General features: G+C 44.1%; 1 protein-coding gene across 7 annotated transcripts in view; it reads left to right on the top strand.

Moving 5' to 3' along the window:
• The window catches only part of LOC139555982 (ryanodine receptor 3-like), a 218,236-nt gene that overhangs the window by 127,543 nt on the left and 74,266 nt on the right, over positions 1 to 16,427 (top strand). For all 7 annotated transcript variants that reach the window (XR_011671046.1, XM_071369419.1, XM_071369416.1 and 4 more), the window contains 11 exons: positions 1,470 to 1,556; positions 3,600 to 3,826; positions 4,284 to 4,496; positions 5,167 to 5,379; positions 5,785 to 5,967; positions 6,781 to 7,000; positions 7,549 to 7,749; positions 11,723 to 11,825; positions 12,301 to 12,435; positions 15,534 to 15,680; positions 15,854 to 15,980. Coding sequence is in view for 6 of the 7 variants with exons in the window: in XM_071369419.1 (XP_071225520.1) it covers positions 1,470 to 1,556; positions 3,600 to 3,826; positions 4,284 to 4,496; positions 5,167 to 5,379; positions 5,785 to 5,967; positions 6,781 to 7,000; positions 7,549 to 7,749; positions 11,723 to 11,825; positions 12,301 to 12,435; positions 15,534 to 15,680; positions 15,854 to 15,980 (1,856 nt within the window). In the remaining variant the exon portion in view is untranslated. The remainder of the gene's footprint in view (positions 1 to 1,469; positions 1,557 to 3,599; positions 3,827 to 4,283; positions 4,497 to 5,166; positions 5,380 to 5,784; positions 5,968 to 6,780; positions 7,001 to 7,548; positions 7,750 to 11,722; positions 11,826 to 12,300; positions 12,436 to 15,533; positions 15,681 to 15,853; positions 15,981 to 16,427) is intronic.

Genomic DNA, 16,427 nt, shown 5'->3' with positions numbered 1-16,427 from the left:
ATTTACAGTACAGTAGGTAGTCCTACTGCATTCACCATTTACAGTACAGCAGGGAGTTCTACTGCATTCAGCGTTTACAGTACAGCAGGTAGGCCTACTGGATTCAGCATTTACAGTACAGTAGGTAGGCCTACTGCATTCACCATTTAGAGTACAGCAAGTAGTCCTACTGCATTCATCATTTACAGTACACCAGGTAGGCCTACTGCATTCATAATTTACAGTACAGAAGGTGGGTCTACTGCATTCACCATTTACAGTACAGTATGTGGTCCTACTGCATTCACCATTTATAGTACAGCAGGTAGGCCTACTGCATTCACAAATTACAGTATAACAGGTGGGTCTACTGCATTTACCATTTACAGTACAGCAGGTATGCCTACTGCATTCACCAGTTACAGTACAGTAGGTTGTCCTACTGCATTCACCATTTACAGTACAGCAGGTAGGTCTGCTGCGTTCACCATTTACAGTACAGTAGGTAGTCCTACTGCATTCACCATTTACAGTACAGCAAGTAGTCCTACTGCATTCGTCATTTACAGTACAACAGGTAGGCCTACTGCATTCATCTCTCTCTCTCTCTCTCTCTGTCTCTCTCTGTCTCTCTGTCTCTCTCTGTCTCTCTGTATCTCTCTATCTGTCTGTCTCTCTCTCTCTCTCTGTCTGTTGTCTGATGGCTGCCTGGCATTGATACACTGTGTGATACATTGTCTGGCCCCATGTCCAAGTCTCTACTGCATCCATAATGGCACCCTATTTCCTATATAGTACACTACTAGTCAAATGTAGTCCACTATAAAGTGAATAGGGTGCCATTTGGGATGTAGCCTCTCTGTCTGATGCCTGGCTTTGATACACTGTGTGATTGTCTGATTGGCATCAGAGGGGCAGTTTAAAAGACTACTAAATCCATCGGCTGTCTGAATGCAGGCCAAGATGACCCAAACGTCAGTGATCTTTAACTCGACTCCAAAAGCGAGAGCTGCGCCTGTTTTCTCTCCAATTCAGACCACAAGAGGCAGATGAGTTGTGACGGCTGTGTAGTTACTACATGGTTCCATTTGAGAGGCATACAGAGACAGAATTACCATATAGATTAAGTCATACTTAGAATGCTGAGCGTTCCACCTTGAGTATTTAAGAGGGTTCTAGAACTCAAAGGTGAAAATTCCACAAGCGTCAATCCCTGAAGTATTGTTGGTGATGTGTTATGGATGTTGAGCAGATTGTTAGCATGGACATTGAATCGTATCAAGTATATCAAGTGCCCCTCAATTTTCGTAAACGTGCCTTTAGAGTTGAGGATGTGTGATTGACTCTCAGCAGGTTGTTGACTTGCTGTCCTTATGTTTTGTATGTCTAGGTGGTTGAGTTATTGTAATGATGTTGTGTGTATTGTTCTGTGTCTATAAGCTGTTACTGTTCTTCGGGTAATGATTGTGTGTATATTCTTGTGTGTCTAGTTGGAGTCCAACAGCAAGCTGTTCCCTGCTGTGTTTGTGCGTCCCACCAGCACCAACCTCTTCCAGTTTGAGTTTGTCAAGATCAAGGTTGGTGTCCCCCAGTCTACTACTATAACCAGTCTACTACTATAACCAGTCTACTACTATAACCAGTCTACTACTATATCCAGTCTACTACTATAACCAGTCTACTACTATAACCAGTCTACTACTATAACCAGTCTACTACTATATCCAGTCTACTACTATAACCAGTCTACTACTATAACCAGTCTACTACTATAACCAGTCTACTACTATATCCAGTCTACTACTATATCCAGTCTACTACTATAACCAGTCTACTACTATAACCAGTCTACTACTATAACCAGTCTACTATAACCAGTCTACTACTATATCCAGTCTACTACTATAACCAGTCTACTACTATAACCAGTCTACTATAACCAGTCTACTACTATAACCAGTCTACTACTATATCCAGTCTACTACTATAGCCAGTCTACTATAACCAGTCTACTACTATAACCAGTCTACTACTATATCCAGTCTACTACTATAGCCAGTCTACTATAACCAGTCTACTACTATAACCAGTCTACTACTATAACCAGTCTACTACTATAACCAGTCTGCTACTATAACCAGTCTACTACTATAACCAGTCTACTACTATAACCAGTCTACTACTATAACCAGTCTACTACTATAACCAGTCTACTACTATAACCAGTCTACTACTATAGCCAGTCTACTACTATAACCAGTCTACTACTATAACCAGTCTGCTACTATAACCAGTCTACTACTATAACCAGTCTACTACTATAACCAGTCTACTACTATAACCAGTCTACTACTATAACCAGTCTACTACTATATCCAGTCTACTACTATAACCAGTCTACTACTATAACCAGTCTACTATAACCAGTCTGCTACTATAACCAGTCTACTACTATAACCAGTCTACTACTATATCCAGTCTACTACTATATCCAGTCTACTACTATAACCAGTCTACTACTATAACCAGTCTACTACTATAACCAGTCTACTACTATAGCCAGTCTACTACTATAACCAGTCTACTACTATAACCAGTCTACTACTATAGCCAGTCTACTACTATAACCAGTCTACTACTATAACCAGTCTACTACTATAACCAGTCTACTACTATAACCAGTCTACTACTATATCCAGTCTACTACTATAGCCAGTCTACTACTATAACCAGTCTACTACTATAACCAGTCTACTACTATAACCAGTCTACTACTATAACCAGTCTACTACTATAGCCAGTCTACTACTATAACCAGTCTACTACTATAACCAGTCTACTACTATAACCAGTCTACTACTATAACCAGTCTGCTACTATAACCAGTCTACTACTATAACCAGTCTACTACTATAGCCAGTCTACTACTACATCCAGTCTACTACTATACGATGGGTAATTAACTGATGTAAATCTTTCCTATTACTGGTAAAGGTCCAATGCAGCTGTTTTTATCTCAATATCAAATCATTTCTCGGTAACAATTAAGAACCTTACTGTGATTGTGTTCAATTAAAATAGCCAAAAAGAAACAAAAATAGCTTCTTAGCAAAGAGCAATTTCTCAAGCAAGAATTTTGCTAGGACTGTCTAGGAGTTGTCTGAGTGGGGAGGGGGAAACTTAAAATTAACTGGTTTTGACAGAGAGGTTTGGAACTATCTTTCTTATTGGTCTATAAAATAATTTACAGCCAAAACTCCATCCTACAAAAACAGGCTGCAATTCCCGGCAGTCTTTTCAAACAGCTCTTACCCTAAAATGGCATCATCATTGTTTTCACAGTATTATTCCAACCTCATTGTGTGGAAATATATATAAAACACTGAAAAAAATCTAATTTTTGACTGAACTGGGCCTTTAACATGATTTCTCTCTCCCTCCCTCCCTCCCTCCCTCCCTCCCTCCCTCTCTCAATATCTCTCCCATCCCTCCCTCCCTATTTTCTCTCTCTCTCTCTCTCTCCCTCTTTTCTCTCTCTCTCTCTCTCTCTCTCTCTCTCTCTCTCTCTCTCTCTCTCTCTCTCTCTCTCTCTCTCTCTCTCTCTCTCTCTCTCCCCCCAGGACGCCATGCCCCTGTCATCAGCCATCTTTAAGAGTGAGCAGCGTAACCCTGTGCCCCAGTGTCCACCGCGTCTGGACGTTCAGACCATCGTAGCGGTGCTGTGGAGCCGTATGCCCAACACTTTCCTCACCGTGGAGACCGCCAGGGTCTCAGAGAGACACGGCTGGGTGGTCCAGTGTCTGGAGCCGCTGCAGATGATGGCTGTTCATATACCTGAGGAAAACAGGTGGCTGATGCACTCACTCTATCTGAAATCAATACCCAGCCTCTTCTCCTAGGCCCTATAGTAGACCTGCTACCTCATCAGTGGTTCAGTAGGCATAATACATTATCAATAATAATAATAATAATCATCAATGTTTTAGTAGACCTACCGCCTCTGATCAATGTTTCAGTTTCACACTTCTCATGGATTTGAAAGGATTAGATGGAGTAATAATATCTTGCTCATTTATCCATCTGCTGGGCTAGGTGGAGTTTACAAAAAATAAAACATCTTAAACCCATGTATTGCTTAGCAACACTGTGTCTTTGCTATCCTTTCTCTTTCTCTCTTCTCTCTGTCTCTCTCTGTCTCTCTCTCTCTATCTCTCTTCTCTCTGTCTCTGTCTCTGTCTCTCTCTCTCTCCCTCCCCTCCCCCCTCTTCCTCCCTTCTCCATCCCTCACCTTCCATTCCCCTCAGGTGTCTGGACATCCTGGAGCTATCGGAGGTAGAGAGTCTGAGGAAGTTCCACTACCACACCCTGATGCTCTACTGTGCCCTCTGCGCATTGGGCAACACCCGCGTGGCACACGCCCTCTGCTCCCACCTCGACCAATCGCAGCTGCTTTACACCATCGACAACCAATACCTTTCCGGCATGCTGAGAGAGGGCTTCTATAATGTTCTTATGAGGTGGGTGATGAGTTCATTGGTTGGTGGATAAGTGGTCTTTATAAGGAACAGGGTGTTTACGCACTTGGAAAATAAGTATCTTATTGAAATCTATTATTATGCTGATAATTGATTGGTTGATTGACTGACTGTTTAATTGATTGATGGATTGATTGATATATTGATATATTGATTGATTGGTTGGTTGATATATTGATTGATTGATTGATGGATTTATTGATTGGTTGATATATTGATTGATTGATTGATTGGTTGATTGATATATTGGTTGGTTGGTTGGTTGGTTGGTTGGTTGGTTGGTTGATATATTGCTTGATTGATTGGTTGGTTCATATATTGATTGATTGATTGATGGATTGATTGGTTGGTTGATATATTGATATATTGATTGATGGATTGATTGGTTGGTTGATATATTGATATATGGATATATTGATTGATTGACTGATTGGTTGCTGGGTTGGTTGATATATTGGTTGATTGATTGGTTGGTTGATATATTGATTGATTGACTGATTGGTTGCTGGGTTGGTTGATATATTGATTGATTGATTTATTAATTGGTTGATATATTGATTGATTTATTTATTAATTGGTTGATATATTGATTGACTGGTTGGTTGATATATTGATATATTGGTAATTGATTGATTGATGTACCTACCACCAGCATCCACCTGGAGACAGCGAAGGAGGCACGTCTGATGATGAACAACGAGTTTATCATCCCCGTGACCGATGAGACGCGCTCCATCAAGCTGTTCCCTGACGAGTCCAAGAGACACTCTCTACCCGGGGTCGACCTCAGCACCTCTCTGAAACCACGCCTCAACTTCTCCCCTCTCTCCTTCATCACCACCAAGAAACAGCAGCACCTCTACAGGTCAGGGTTTTACTACTTTCACTGTCTTAATCAAGCTGTCAAAGCTTTTAGACTTCAGTTGAGATACTATTTGAAATCATTTCAAATGCTTCATCTGGCCTTGATTGAGCTTGCCTGGTTTAATGGACCAATAGAATAGTCACAAAATTGTAAACTCCGCCCATCTGGCACTTTAGACAGGCTAGAGCAAGCGCTCAAAGTCAGTTAAAGATTTCAAATAGTCGGTTAAGGATTTCAAATAGTCGGTTAAATAGTCCAATCTTTGAACCCAGCTCTGCTACAGGTCTAGTTTTTTACTACTTTAACTTTAAATGTTTATAGTACTTTTTATTATGTTATACTTATAACGCCTTGGCTATGACAAATGCACTATAAAATACATTATTATTTGAATGATTCTTCCAGCCCCCAGATCCCCCTGGGCATCCTGAAGAAGAAGGCCATCAGTATGCTGACTGAGGCGGTGCAGGGAGGAGGCAGTCACATCAGAGACCCAGTAGGGGGTAGTGTGGAGTACCAGTTTGTCCCCATCCTCAAGCTGATTGGGACCCTGCTGATCATGGGGGTACTCACCAGCGAGGAGGTGAGGTTTAGTCCTGTCTGTGAAGATCAGTTGGTATGATGTGTGAGCGTGGCGCTAGCAAAGCCAGGGTTGTATTCATTAGGAACGAACCGAAAGCAAACGGACTGGAACAGTTCTGCTTCAGTGTGCTCTAATGAACACAACCCAGGGTTGTGGGTTTAATTCCTGCTGGGGTGACATGTACAAAAAATGTATGTACTGCATGTAAAACCAAGTGGCTTTGGATAAATATAGTGTCTGCTAAATGGCATATACAGGTAACTACCAAAATAAAGGAAACACCAACATAAAGGGTCTTAATAGGTGTTGGGCCACTACGAGCCAGAACAGCTTCAATAGATTTTACAAGAGCCTGGAACTCTATTGGGTGCGACACAATTCTTCCACAAGAAATTCCATCATCTGGTGTTTTGTTGATGGTGGTGGAAAACGCTGTTTAAGGCGTCGCTCCAGAATCTCCCATAAGTGTTCAATTGAGTTGAGATCTGGTGACTGAGACGGCCATGGCATATGGCTTAACATCGTTTTCATGCTCATCAAACTCGTCATTGGCCACTCGTGCCCTGTTGATAGGGGCATTGTCATCCTATGGGTGCATATCTATGGCAGCCAAAATAATGGCCTGCCCAGCATTTTATACTTGACCCTAAGCATGATGGGATGTTAATTCCTTAATTAACTCAGGACCCACACCTGTGTGGAAGCACCTGCTTTCAATATACTTTGTATCCCTCGTTTACTCAAGTGTTTCCATTATTTTGACAGTTACCTGTATTTGCATTAAATATGTGGCATGCTTTTTTCATGTACTAGGTGAGGCTGATCCTGCTCCTCATCGATCCCAACGTGTTCGGGGAGCCAGAAGATGAGGAGGCGAAGGTGGAGGAGGTGGAGGCAGCAGCAGGAGGAGGAGAGAAGGAGGAAGTGAGCAGCAACGAGGTGAAGGCTGTGGAGGCTGGTGAGGAGGAGACCAAGGAGGTCAAAATGTCTGTGAAGGGACTGCTGGAGAAGACACTGCCTGAGTCTGTCAAACGACAGGTAGGAGAGAGAGCCCACCCCCGCATACACACACACACACACACACACACACACACACACACACACACACACACACACACACACACACACACACACACACACACACACACACACACACACACACCCTCAGTGTCTCACACACTGGCAGTTGTTGAAGCACCAGGTGTTCAGTCCCAGCTAAATGGACTGTTGATTGATGCCAAATAGTAAATTGGCTGGCTACTCAATCAAATTAAATATACCAGCAAAATCATTACCAGCAAAACGATTATTAGCAAAAACATAAAATGTTTTTGATCAGATTAAACAACTTGTTAACACTAAACATAATTGGTACATGACATGTAACAAAGGTAGGTATGTACTAACTATAGATGGACTGTAAATACTGACTGAAATACCCCTCTCTACTAGGTAGTACTAACGTCATCTCTCTTTGTTGGAATTAAAGAGCAATTCACAACTCAATTCAGAATTGAGCCCAACCCTGTTGTGTACTGTACTGCACTGTACCGTCCATGATCCAACATGATCTAACTCTCTACTAGATGTGTGAGCTGCTGCACTACTTCTGTGACTGTGAGTTGAAGCAACGTATCGAGGCCATCGTGTCCTTCTCAGACAGCTTCGTGTCCAAGCTGCAGTACAATCAGAAGTTCCGGTATAACCAACTGATGTTGGCCCTCAACATGTCTGCTGCCGTCACCGCCAAGAAGACCAAGGAGTTCAGATCCCCTCCTCAGGAGCAGGTACTGTTTTAGTCGTTGTTGGGGTTTTTTTTGCAGAAAACTTATCGACATTTAACAACAGTGGTGTTAAGAAGAAGAAGCAGTTTTTCTGTTTTGTTTTTCCGTCATTCTCCATGTTTGGCAGACTAGTATCAGAATCAGAATTATCTAGTATCAGAATCAGAATTATCTAGTATGATCAGAATCAGAAAAAATTACTTACATCCAACAATCTTGATAAAAATGTGAAAAAAGCCTAAGGCTGCCATAAAATAAAGTAACCGCAAGTAAAGCCTTCTTTTAAAGCATGTCTGTAATGAAAGAGCTACAATTAAAAGTTCAAGCACATCAATAACCAGCCTCTGTCAGTTAACCCTAACCCAACCCAGCCTCTGATTGTTAACCCCAACCCAGCCTCTGATAGTTAACCCCAACCCAGCCTCTGATAGTTAACCCTAACCCAGCCGCTGATAGTTAACTCCAACCCAGCCTCTGATAGTTAACCCTAACCCAGCCTCTGATAGTTAACCCTAACCCAGCCTCTGATAGTTAACCCTAACCCAGCCTCTGATAGTTAACCCCAACCCAGCCTCTGATGGTTAACTCTAACCCTAACCCAGCCTCTGATAGTTAACCCCAACCCAGCATCTGATAGTTAACCCCAACCCAGCCTCTGATAGTTAACCCCAACCCAGCCTCTGATAGTTAACCCCAACCCAGCCTCTGATAGTTAACTCTAACCCAGCCTCTGATAGTTAACACTAACCCAGCCTCTGATAGTTAACCCTAACCCAGCCTCTGATAGTTAACTCTAACCCTAACCCAGCCTCTGATGGTTAACCCTAACCCAGCCTCTGATAGTTAACTCTAACCCTAACCCAGCCTCTGATAGTTAACTCTAACCCTAACCCAGTCTCTGATAGTTAACCCTAACCCAGCCTCTGATAGTTAACCCCAACCTAGCCTCTGATAGTTAACCCTAACCCAGCCTCTGATAGTTAACCCTAACCCAGCCTCTGATACTTAGCTAACCCCAGCCTTGATAGCTAACCCTAACCCAGCCTCCTGATAGTTAACCCTAACCCAGCCTCTGATAGTTAACCTAGCTGCCTCTGATAGTTAACCCCAACCCAGCCTCTGATAGTTAACCCTAACCCAGCCTCTGATAGTTAACCCTAACCCAGCCTCTGATAGTTAACCCTAACCCAGCCTCTGATAGTTAACCCCAACCCAGCCTCTGATAGTTAACCCTAACCCAGCCTCTGATAGTTAACCCTAACCCAGCCTCTGATAGTTAACTCTAACCCAGCCTCTGATAGTTAACCCTAACCCAGCCTCTGATAGTTAACCCTAACCCAGCCTCTGATAGTTAACCCTAACCCAGCCTCTGATAGTTAACTCTAACCCTAACCCAGTCTCTGATAGTTAACCCTAACCCAGCCTCTGATAGTTAACCCCAACCTAGCCTCTGATAGTTAACCCTAACCCAGCCTCTGATAGTTAACCCTAACCCAGCCTCTGATAGTTAACCCCAACCCAGTCTCTGACAGTTAACCCCAACCCAGCCTCTGATAGTTAACCCTAACCCAGCCTCTGATAGTTAACCCTAACCCAGCCTCTGATAGTTAACCCTAACCCAGCCTCTGATAGTTAACCCAACCCAGCCTCTGATAGTTAACCCTAACCCAGCCTCTGATAGTTAACCCTAACCCAGCCTCTGATAGTTAACCCTAACCCACCTTCTGATAGTTAACCCCAACCCAGTCTCTGATAGTTAACCCCAACCCAGCCTCTGATAGTTAACCCTAACCCAGCCTCTGATAGTTAACCCTAACCCAGCCTCTGATAGTTAACCCTAACCCAGCCTCTGATAGTTAACCCCAACCCAGCCTCTGATAGTTAACCCTAACCCAGCCTCTGATAGTTAACCCTAACCCAGCCTCTGATAGTTAACCCTAACCCAGCCTCTGATAGTTAACCCTAACCCAGCCTCTGATAGTTAACCCTAACCCAGCCTCTGATAGTTAACCCCAACCCAGCCTCTGATAGTTAACCCTAACCCAGCCTCTGATAGTTAACACTAACCCAGCCTCTGATAGTTAACCCTAACCCAGCCTCTGATAGTTAACCCCAACCCAGCCTCTGATAGTTAACCCTAACCCAGCCTCTGATAGTTAACCCTAACCCAGCCTCTGATAGTTGTCCCTGGTGGCAGCTATTCTGATTTTAGGTTCCTTCAGCTTGGGTGTTGAGTCTTACTGTAAATGCTCTGACGGCGCATCAGATCCAGGATCAGATTACCTTTACCCTAATCCTATTCTTAACCATTGCAGAAATATCTAACTGTCCCCGTGTCAGTGGTTTTGACTAACTTGTGAATACTGCTCAGCAGTTAAAGGTGCCGGCAATTAGAAGTTGCAAATGGAATGCACTAGCACATCTGAGGGTTGCTTTAGCTAGCAGATGGAACATGTTCAAATGGCTTTCAAATGTAAGAAGCACACCGCACTTTCAAAGTATCCCTTTTATACTTTTACTTGTGTAGAACAACGGGAGATGCACAGAGGTAGTCAGACTCACAGATACTTAGAACCAGTGTTTATGATCTATTATGTAACTGTCTCTCTGTCCTCGCTGTGCCTGAGAGCTGAGTAGAGGAACATAACTCAGCATAGAGAGAGAGAGAGAGAGAACACCACACACACACACACACACACACACACACACACACACACACACACACACACACACACACACACACACACCACACACCACACACCACACACACACACACACACACCACACACACACACACACACACCATACACACACACCACACACACACACACACAGACGCACACACACACACTACACACACTACACTACACTAATTACATCACTAATCACATCACTACTCACATCACTACTCACATCACTACTCACATCACTACTCACATCACTAATCACATCACTAATCACATCACTAATCACATCACTACTCACATCACTAATCACATCACTACTCACATCACTAATCACATCACTAATCACATCACTACTCACATCACTAATCACATCACTAATCATATCACTAATCACCTCACTACTCACATCACATCACTACTCACGTCACTAATCACATCACTAATCACATCACTACTCACATCACTAATCACATCACTAATCACATCACTACTCACATCACTAATCACATCACTAATCACATCACTAATCACATCACTAATCACATCACATCACTACTCACATCACTAATCACATCACTAATCACATCACTAATCACATCACTAATCACATCACTAATCACATCACTAATCACATCACTAATCACTCATCACAAAGACCTCTTTATTTATCACCGTATTTTATTAAGAAGTAGTAGTGCCAAAAATAAAATCTAAACATTTCTCCTCATCCAGCAGGACGGGACTCAATTGAATTTACAGTGAATGTCTTTTATAGTTAGCATGTGCCTCTCCTCGTATAGATAGCTGCCCGTCTGTGTAGCAGGCGTTTGGTCCAATGGCCATATTACCGTAGGGTGCCTCCTGGTAAATGGCTTTCCTCACCGTAAGATGGGAATATATCCCCTTGTAGTATGCTCCGTAAATGATGTCCCCAAGCTAGAGGTGGGAAAACCATCCATTCCATTCTCCTCTTCATGGATCAAACAGATGTGATGTCATAGAGACTCTCCGGGCCAGTCCGACTCACAGTAATGATGCTGTGCTGTAGGGAATATATATTTCTCTCTCTCTCTCTCTCTCTCTCTCTCTCTCTCTCTCTCTCTCTCTCTCTCTCTCTCTCTCTCTCTCTCTCTCTCTCTCTCTCTCTCTCTCTCTCTCTCTCTCTCTCTCTCTCTCTCTCTCTCTCTCTCTCTCTCTCTCTCTCTCTCTCTCTCTCTCTCTCTCTCTCTCTCTCTCTCTCTCTCTCCTTTCTCTCTCTATCACTAACACACCTCCCTCCCTCCATATAGATCAACATCCTGTTAAACTTTGCTGCTGGGGAGGACTGTCCCTGTCCTGAAGAGATTCAGGAAGACCTCTACAGCTTCCACGATGAGCTGAGACTGCACTGTGGTACGAGACACACACTGACAGTTAAAAGACAAATCCTAACTTGAGATGCAGGAGTGTACAGTAACTCACAGATCTTCCATTGATGTTAAATCAATACATAATTTCAGTTATTAAATCAAAAGTTCATCCCAAATGTACAATGTTTCCTACATGACATGATGACTCTTGACAGGTTTCCTCCCACTGGACACACACTGGTTCAACTCAATGTTGTCTCCACGTCATTTCAATTACATGACGTGGAACCAACGTGGGATACATGTTGAATTGATGTCAGTGCCCGGTGGGATGTGTATGCATCAATAGGTTTACAGTTCAATATTGATTATATATGTTAAATGTAATTATAAACTCTTAAGTCTACCTAAGAGTACAACATCTAACCTCTATGTCACTATGTGATGGAGACACCAGAATTAAAAGATTATCCTGCCAGTCCTGCCCTTCATATTTCTGCCCGTCTCGGTCCCTGCAGGCATCCCAGTGGAGGAGGAGGAGGAGGAGGAAGACACGTCTATAAAGGGTCGTCTGCTGGCCATGCTCTATAAGATCAAGGGGCCGCCCAAGAAACTGGAGGAGGAGCCTACAGAGCAGGAACAAGCTGCTCCCAGTAAGCTACTGCCAGGGTTTACGTTAAAGCAGTTTTCAGTTCAGTCCATTCAGGCTGCTCCCAGTAAGCTACTGCCGGGGTTTACGTTAAAGCAGTTTTCAGTTCAGTCCATTCAGGCTGCTCCCAGTAAGCTACTGCCGGGGTTTACGTTAAAGCAGTTTTCAGTTCAGTCCATTCAGGCTGCTCCCAGTAAGAGACTGCCGGGGTTTACGTTAAAGCAGTTTACAGTTCAGTCCATTCAGGCTGCTCCCAGTAAGCTACTGCCGGGGTTTACGTTAAAGCAGTTTTCAGTTCAGTCCATTCAGGCTGCTCCCAGTAAGCTACTGCCGGGGTTTACGTTAAAGCAGTTTTCAGTTCAGTCCATTCAGGCTGCTCCCAGTAAGCTACTGCCGGGGTTTACGTTAAAGCAGTTTTCAGTTCAGTCCATTCAGGCTGCTTCCAGTAAGCTACTGCCGGGGTTTACGTTAATGCAGTTTTCAGTTCAGTCCATTCAGGCTGCTCCCAGTAAGCTACTGCCGGGGTTTACGTTAAAGCAGTTTTCAGTTCAGTCCATTCAGGCTGCTCCCAGTAAGCTACTGCCGGGGTTTACTTTAAAGCAGTTTTCAGTTCAGTCCATTCAAGCTGCTCCCAGTAAGCTACTGCCGGGGTTTACGTTAATGCAGTTTTCAGTTCAGTCCATTCAGGCTGCTCCCAGGAAGAGACTGTCTAGGAATAGACATGTTTCCCACCTGTCATTGCCCTTCAGAAGTGTTCATTAAAGGGTAGGAAAAGAAGGAACATCTCTTTCTATCTCTCTGTCTGATGATGATACATTTACATTCATTTACGTGATATATGTTCATGAGACAGACAGACATTAAAACACCCTTTTCACTTACCTGATCGTCTGGCAGGACAGAGTTAAATTGTAATGGTGGGCGCTAAAGGTTCACACTGCAATACTGAAGAGTTACCTACATATAGTCATGATTTTTATTTATTTATTTATTTCACCTTTATTTAACCAGGTGGGCTTGTTGAGAATAAGTTCTCATTTGCAGAGAGGAGAGGTGGGGAGCGGAGAGGAGAGGTAGGGGGAGGTGGGGAGAGGAGAGGTGGGGAGAGGAGAGGTAGGGGGAGGTGGGGAGAGGAGAGGTAGGGGGAGGTGGGGAGAGGAGAGGTAGGGGGAGGTGGGGAGAGGAGAGGTAGGGGGAGGTGGGGAGAGGAGAGGAGAGGTAGGGGGAGGTGGGGAGAGGAGAGATGGGGAGAGGAGAGGAGAGGTAGGGGGAGGTGGGGAGAGGAGAGGTGGGGAGAGGAGAGGAGAGGTAGGGAGAGGTGGGGAGAGGAGAGGTAGGGGGAGGTGGGGAGAGGAGAGGAGAGGTAGGGGGAGGTGGGGAGAGAAGAGGAGAGGTAGGGGGAGGAGAATAAAGGAAAGTGGAATAGAGGAAAGAGCAGCAGAGAGTGTGTGTGTTATAGAGTGTATATGTTTGTATGTGTGTATGCATGTGTGTGTGTGTGTGTGTGTTCGTGCATGTGTGTATTTATGAATGTGTGTGCGTGCGTGGGTGTGTATGTGTGTATCTAGCCAAGCTGAAAGAACTTCCAGACCATCACCAGCTGGGCTCAGGAGTAAACTGGATATATGTGCTGTGTTTTAATAAGTCAAGATATTACTAATATACAGGGCCGTAACTCACTTCAATCACTTCTACACATTTGGCCTTGGGTTGGAGAGAAAACTAAAACTTACAACTAATTTCCTGCAGTTCTACACGTTGCCATGCCGTGTTAACAGGATATCTGAGTGACTAACACAATCGATGGGGGACCCCTGTAGGCCATGATTACTACACGTTTAGATAAATCACATCAAATGTTATGTCACATGCGCCGAATACAACAGGTGTAGTAGACCTTACAGTGAAATGCTCAATTAAAAGCAACTTAACCAACAATGCTTTAAGAAGTTTTAAGAAAAAAGTGTAACAATTATAAGTAAAAAATAAAAAGTAAAAAGTAAAAGTAACAAATAATTCAACAGCAGCAGTAAAATAACAATAGTGAGGCTATATACAGGGCGTACCGGTACAGAGTCAATGTGGAGGCTATATACAGGGGTACCGGTACAGAGTCAATGTGGAGGCTATATACAGGGGTACCGGTACAGAGTCAATGTGGAGGCTATATACAGGGGGTACCGGTACAGAGTCAATGTGGAGGCTATATACAGGGGGTACCGGTACAGAGTCAATGTGGAGGCTATATACAGGGCGTACCGGTACAGAGTCAATGTGGAGGCTATATACAGGGGTACCGGTACAGAGTCAATGTGGAGGCTATATACAGGGGGTACTGGTACAGAGTCAATGTGGAGGCTATATACAGGGAGTACCGATACAGAGTCAATGTGGAGGCTATATACAGGGGGTACAGGTACAGAGTCAATGTGGAGGCTATATACAGGGGGTACCGGTACAGAGTCAATGTGGAGGCTATATACAGGCGGTACCGGTACAGAGTCAATGTGGAGGCTATATACAGGGGGTACCGGTACAGAGTCAATGTGGAGGCTATATACAGGGGGTACCGATACAGAGTCAATGTGGAGGCTATATACAGGGGGTACAGGTACAGAGTCAATGTGGAGGCTATATACAGGGGGTACCGGTACCGAGTCAATGTGGAGGCTATATACAGGCGGTACCGGTACAGAGTCAATGTGGAGACTATATACAGGGGGTACCGGTACAGAGTCAGTGTGCGGGGGCACCGGTTAGTTGAGGTAATTGAGGTAATATGTACATATAGGTAGAGTTAAAGATAGCCTGGTTAGCCTAGCCAGCTAACTTATCAAACAAAAATGTGCTGACTTGTGCTAATTGAGTGACTGTCGTCAGTAAGTGACATAAAACAAGAGGAACACTGCTGCTGCACCCGGTGTGTTCTAGTACTCTCAACTCTCAACAGTAAGATGAGACCCCGACCGAATTCACCCCCCACTAAAAAAAAACTGCTTTTTGAAACAAGTACAGAGATCCTCGGTGTCCTCATTTGTAGCTACGTCCCTGCTAATATACCAACACACTGGAATCTCTCTCCTCTCTCTCTCTCGTCTCTAGCCAACCTGAAGGAGTTGATCAGCCAGACCATGGCTAGCTGGGCTCAGGAGTGCAGCATCCAGGACCCAGAGCTGGTTCGTGTGATGTTCAGCCTGCTGAGACGTCAGTACGACGGCATCGGAGCGTTGCTCAGGGCCATGAGGAAGAGTATGTACTGTCCTTGAGTGACTCCCAGACCCAGTCTGATGTGTGGAGCGAATTGTCCAGTCTTTGCTCTCTGGGTTGTGATTTCAGTATTGTGTCATTCCTTCAATTGCAATTAAATATGGGCATAGTCATACAGATTGAAAATCTAACTTTTTGTCCATTACTTGTACCAGGTTACACCATCTCTGCTGCGTCAGTACAGGACTGTGTCAACCTCCTGGCCTCTCTGGGACAGATCAGATCACTACTGTCTGTACGCATGGGGAAAGAAGAGGAGAAACTCATGATCGACGGACTGGGGTGAGAGATTACTCCTGTGTGTGCGCTTGCTTGCGTGGGTGTAATATTGGCACAGAGTTTCTAAGCCCAGAGGCTTCTGGGAACTCTTGTGAAACAGACCAATCAGACGAGGCCGTAGTTTGGGCTTTGACAAGTGAAACATTCTTCGTTAGTTGTTCATTTTCTAGACATGTAAAGACACAAGGTTGATTTGAGCCGATGTCTGAAGTAGTTGAACTCCGACCTCGCGCTGCTGACAGACGTTTTCATTTGAGTCAAAAACAACTTTAAATATCGAAGGAGTGCCTCTGATTTTCACGGCTCTGCACATGTGCAGTTCGGCGACCGTTAGACCCAACGGCGTGTTTCTACACATGAGGTTAGCTAGCCAACGTCTCCATGACTGTCACGATCGTGTGGAGGAGAGACGGACCAAAACGCAGCATGAGGAAAATAAGCCATCTTCTT

The sequence above is a fragment of the Salvelinus alpinus genome, chromosome 27 (genome assembly GCF_045679555.1).
Source record: "Salvelinus alpinus chromosome 27, SLU_Salpinus.1, whole genome shotgun sequence".
NCBI classification, from domain to species: domain Eukaryota; kingdom Metazoa; phylum Chordata; class Actinopteri; order Salmoniformes; family Salmonidae; genus Salvelinus; species Salvelinus alpinus.
The sequence above is the reverse complement of the archived record's forward strand: the minus strand, read 5'-3'. Positions and strand labels throughout refer to the sequence as shown.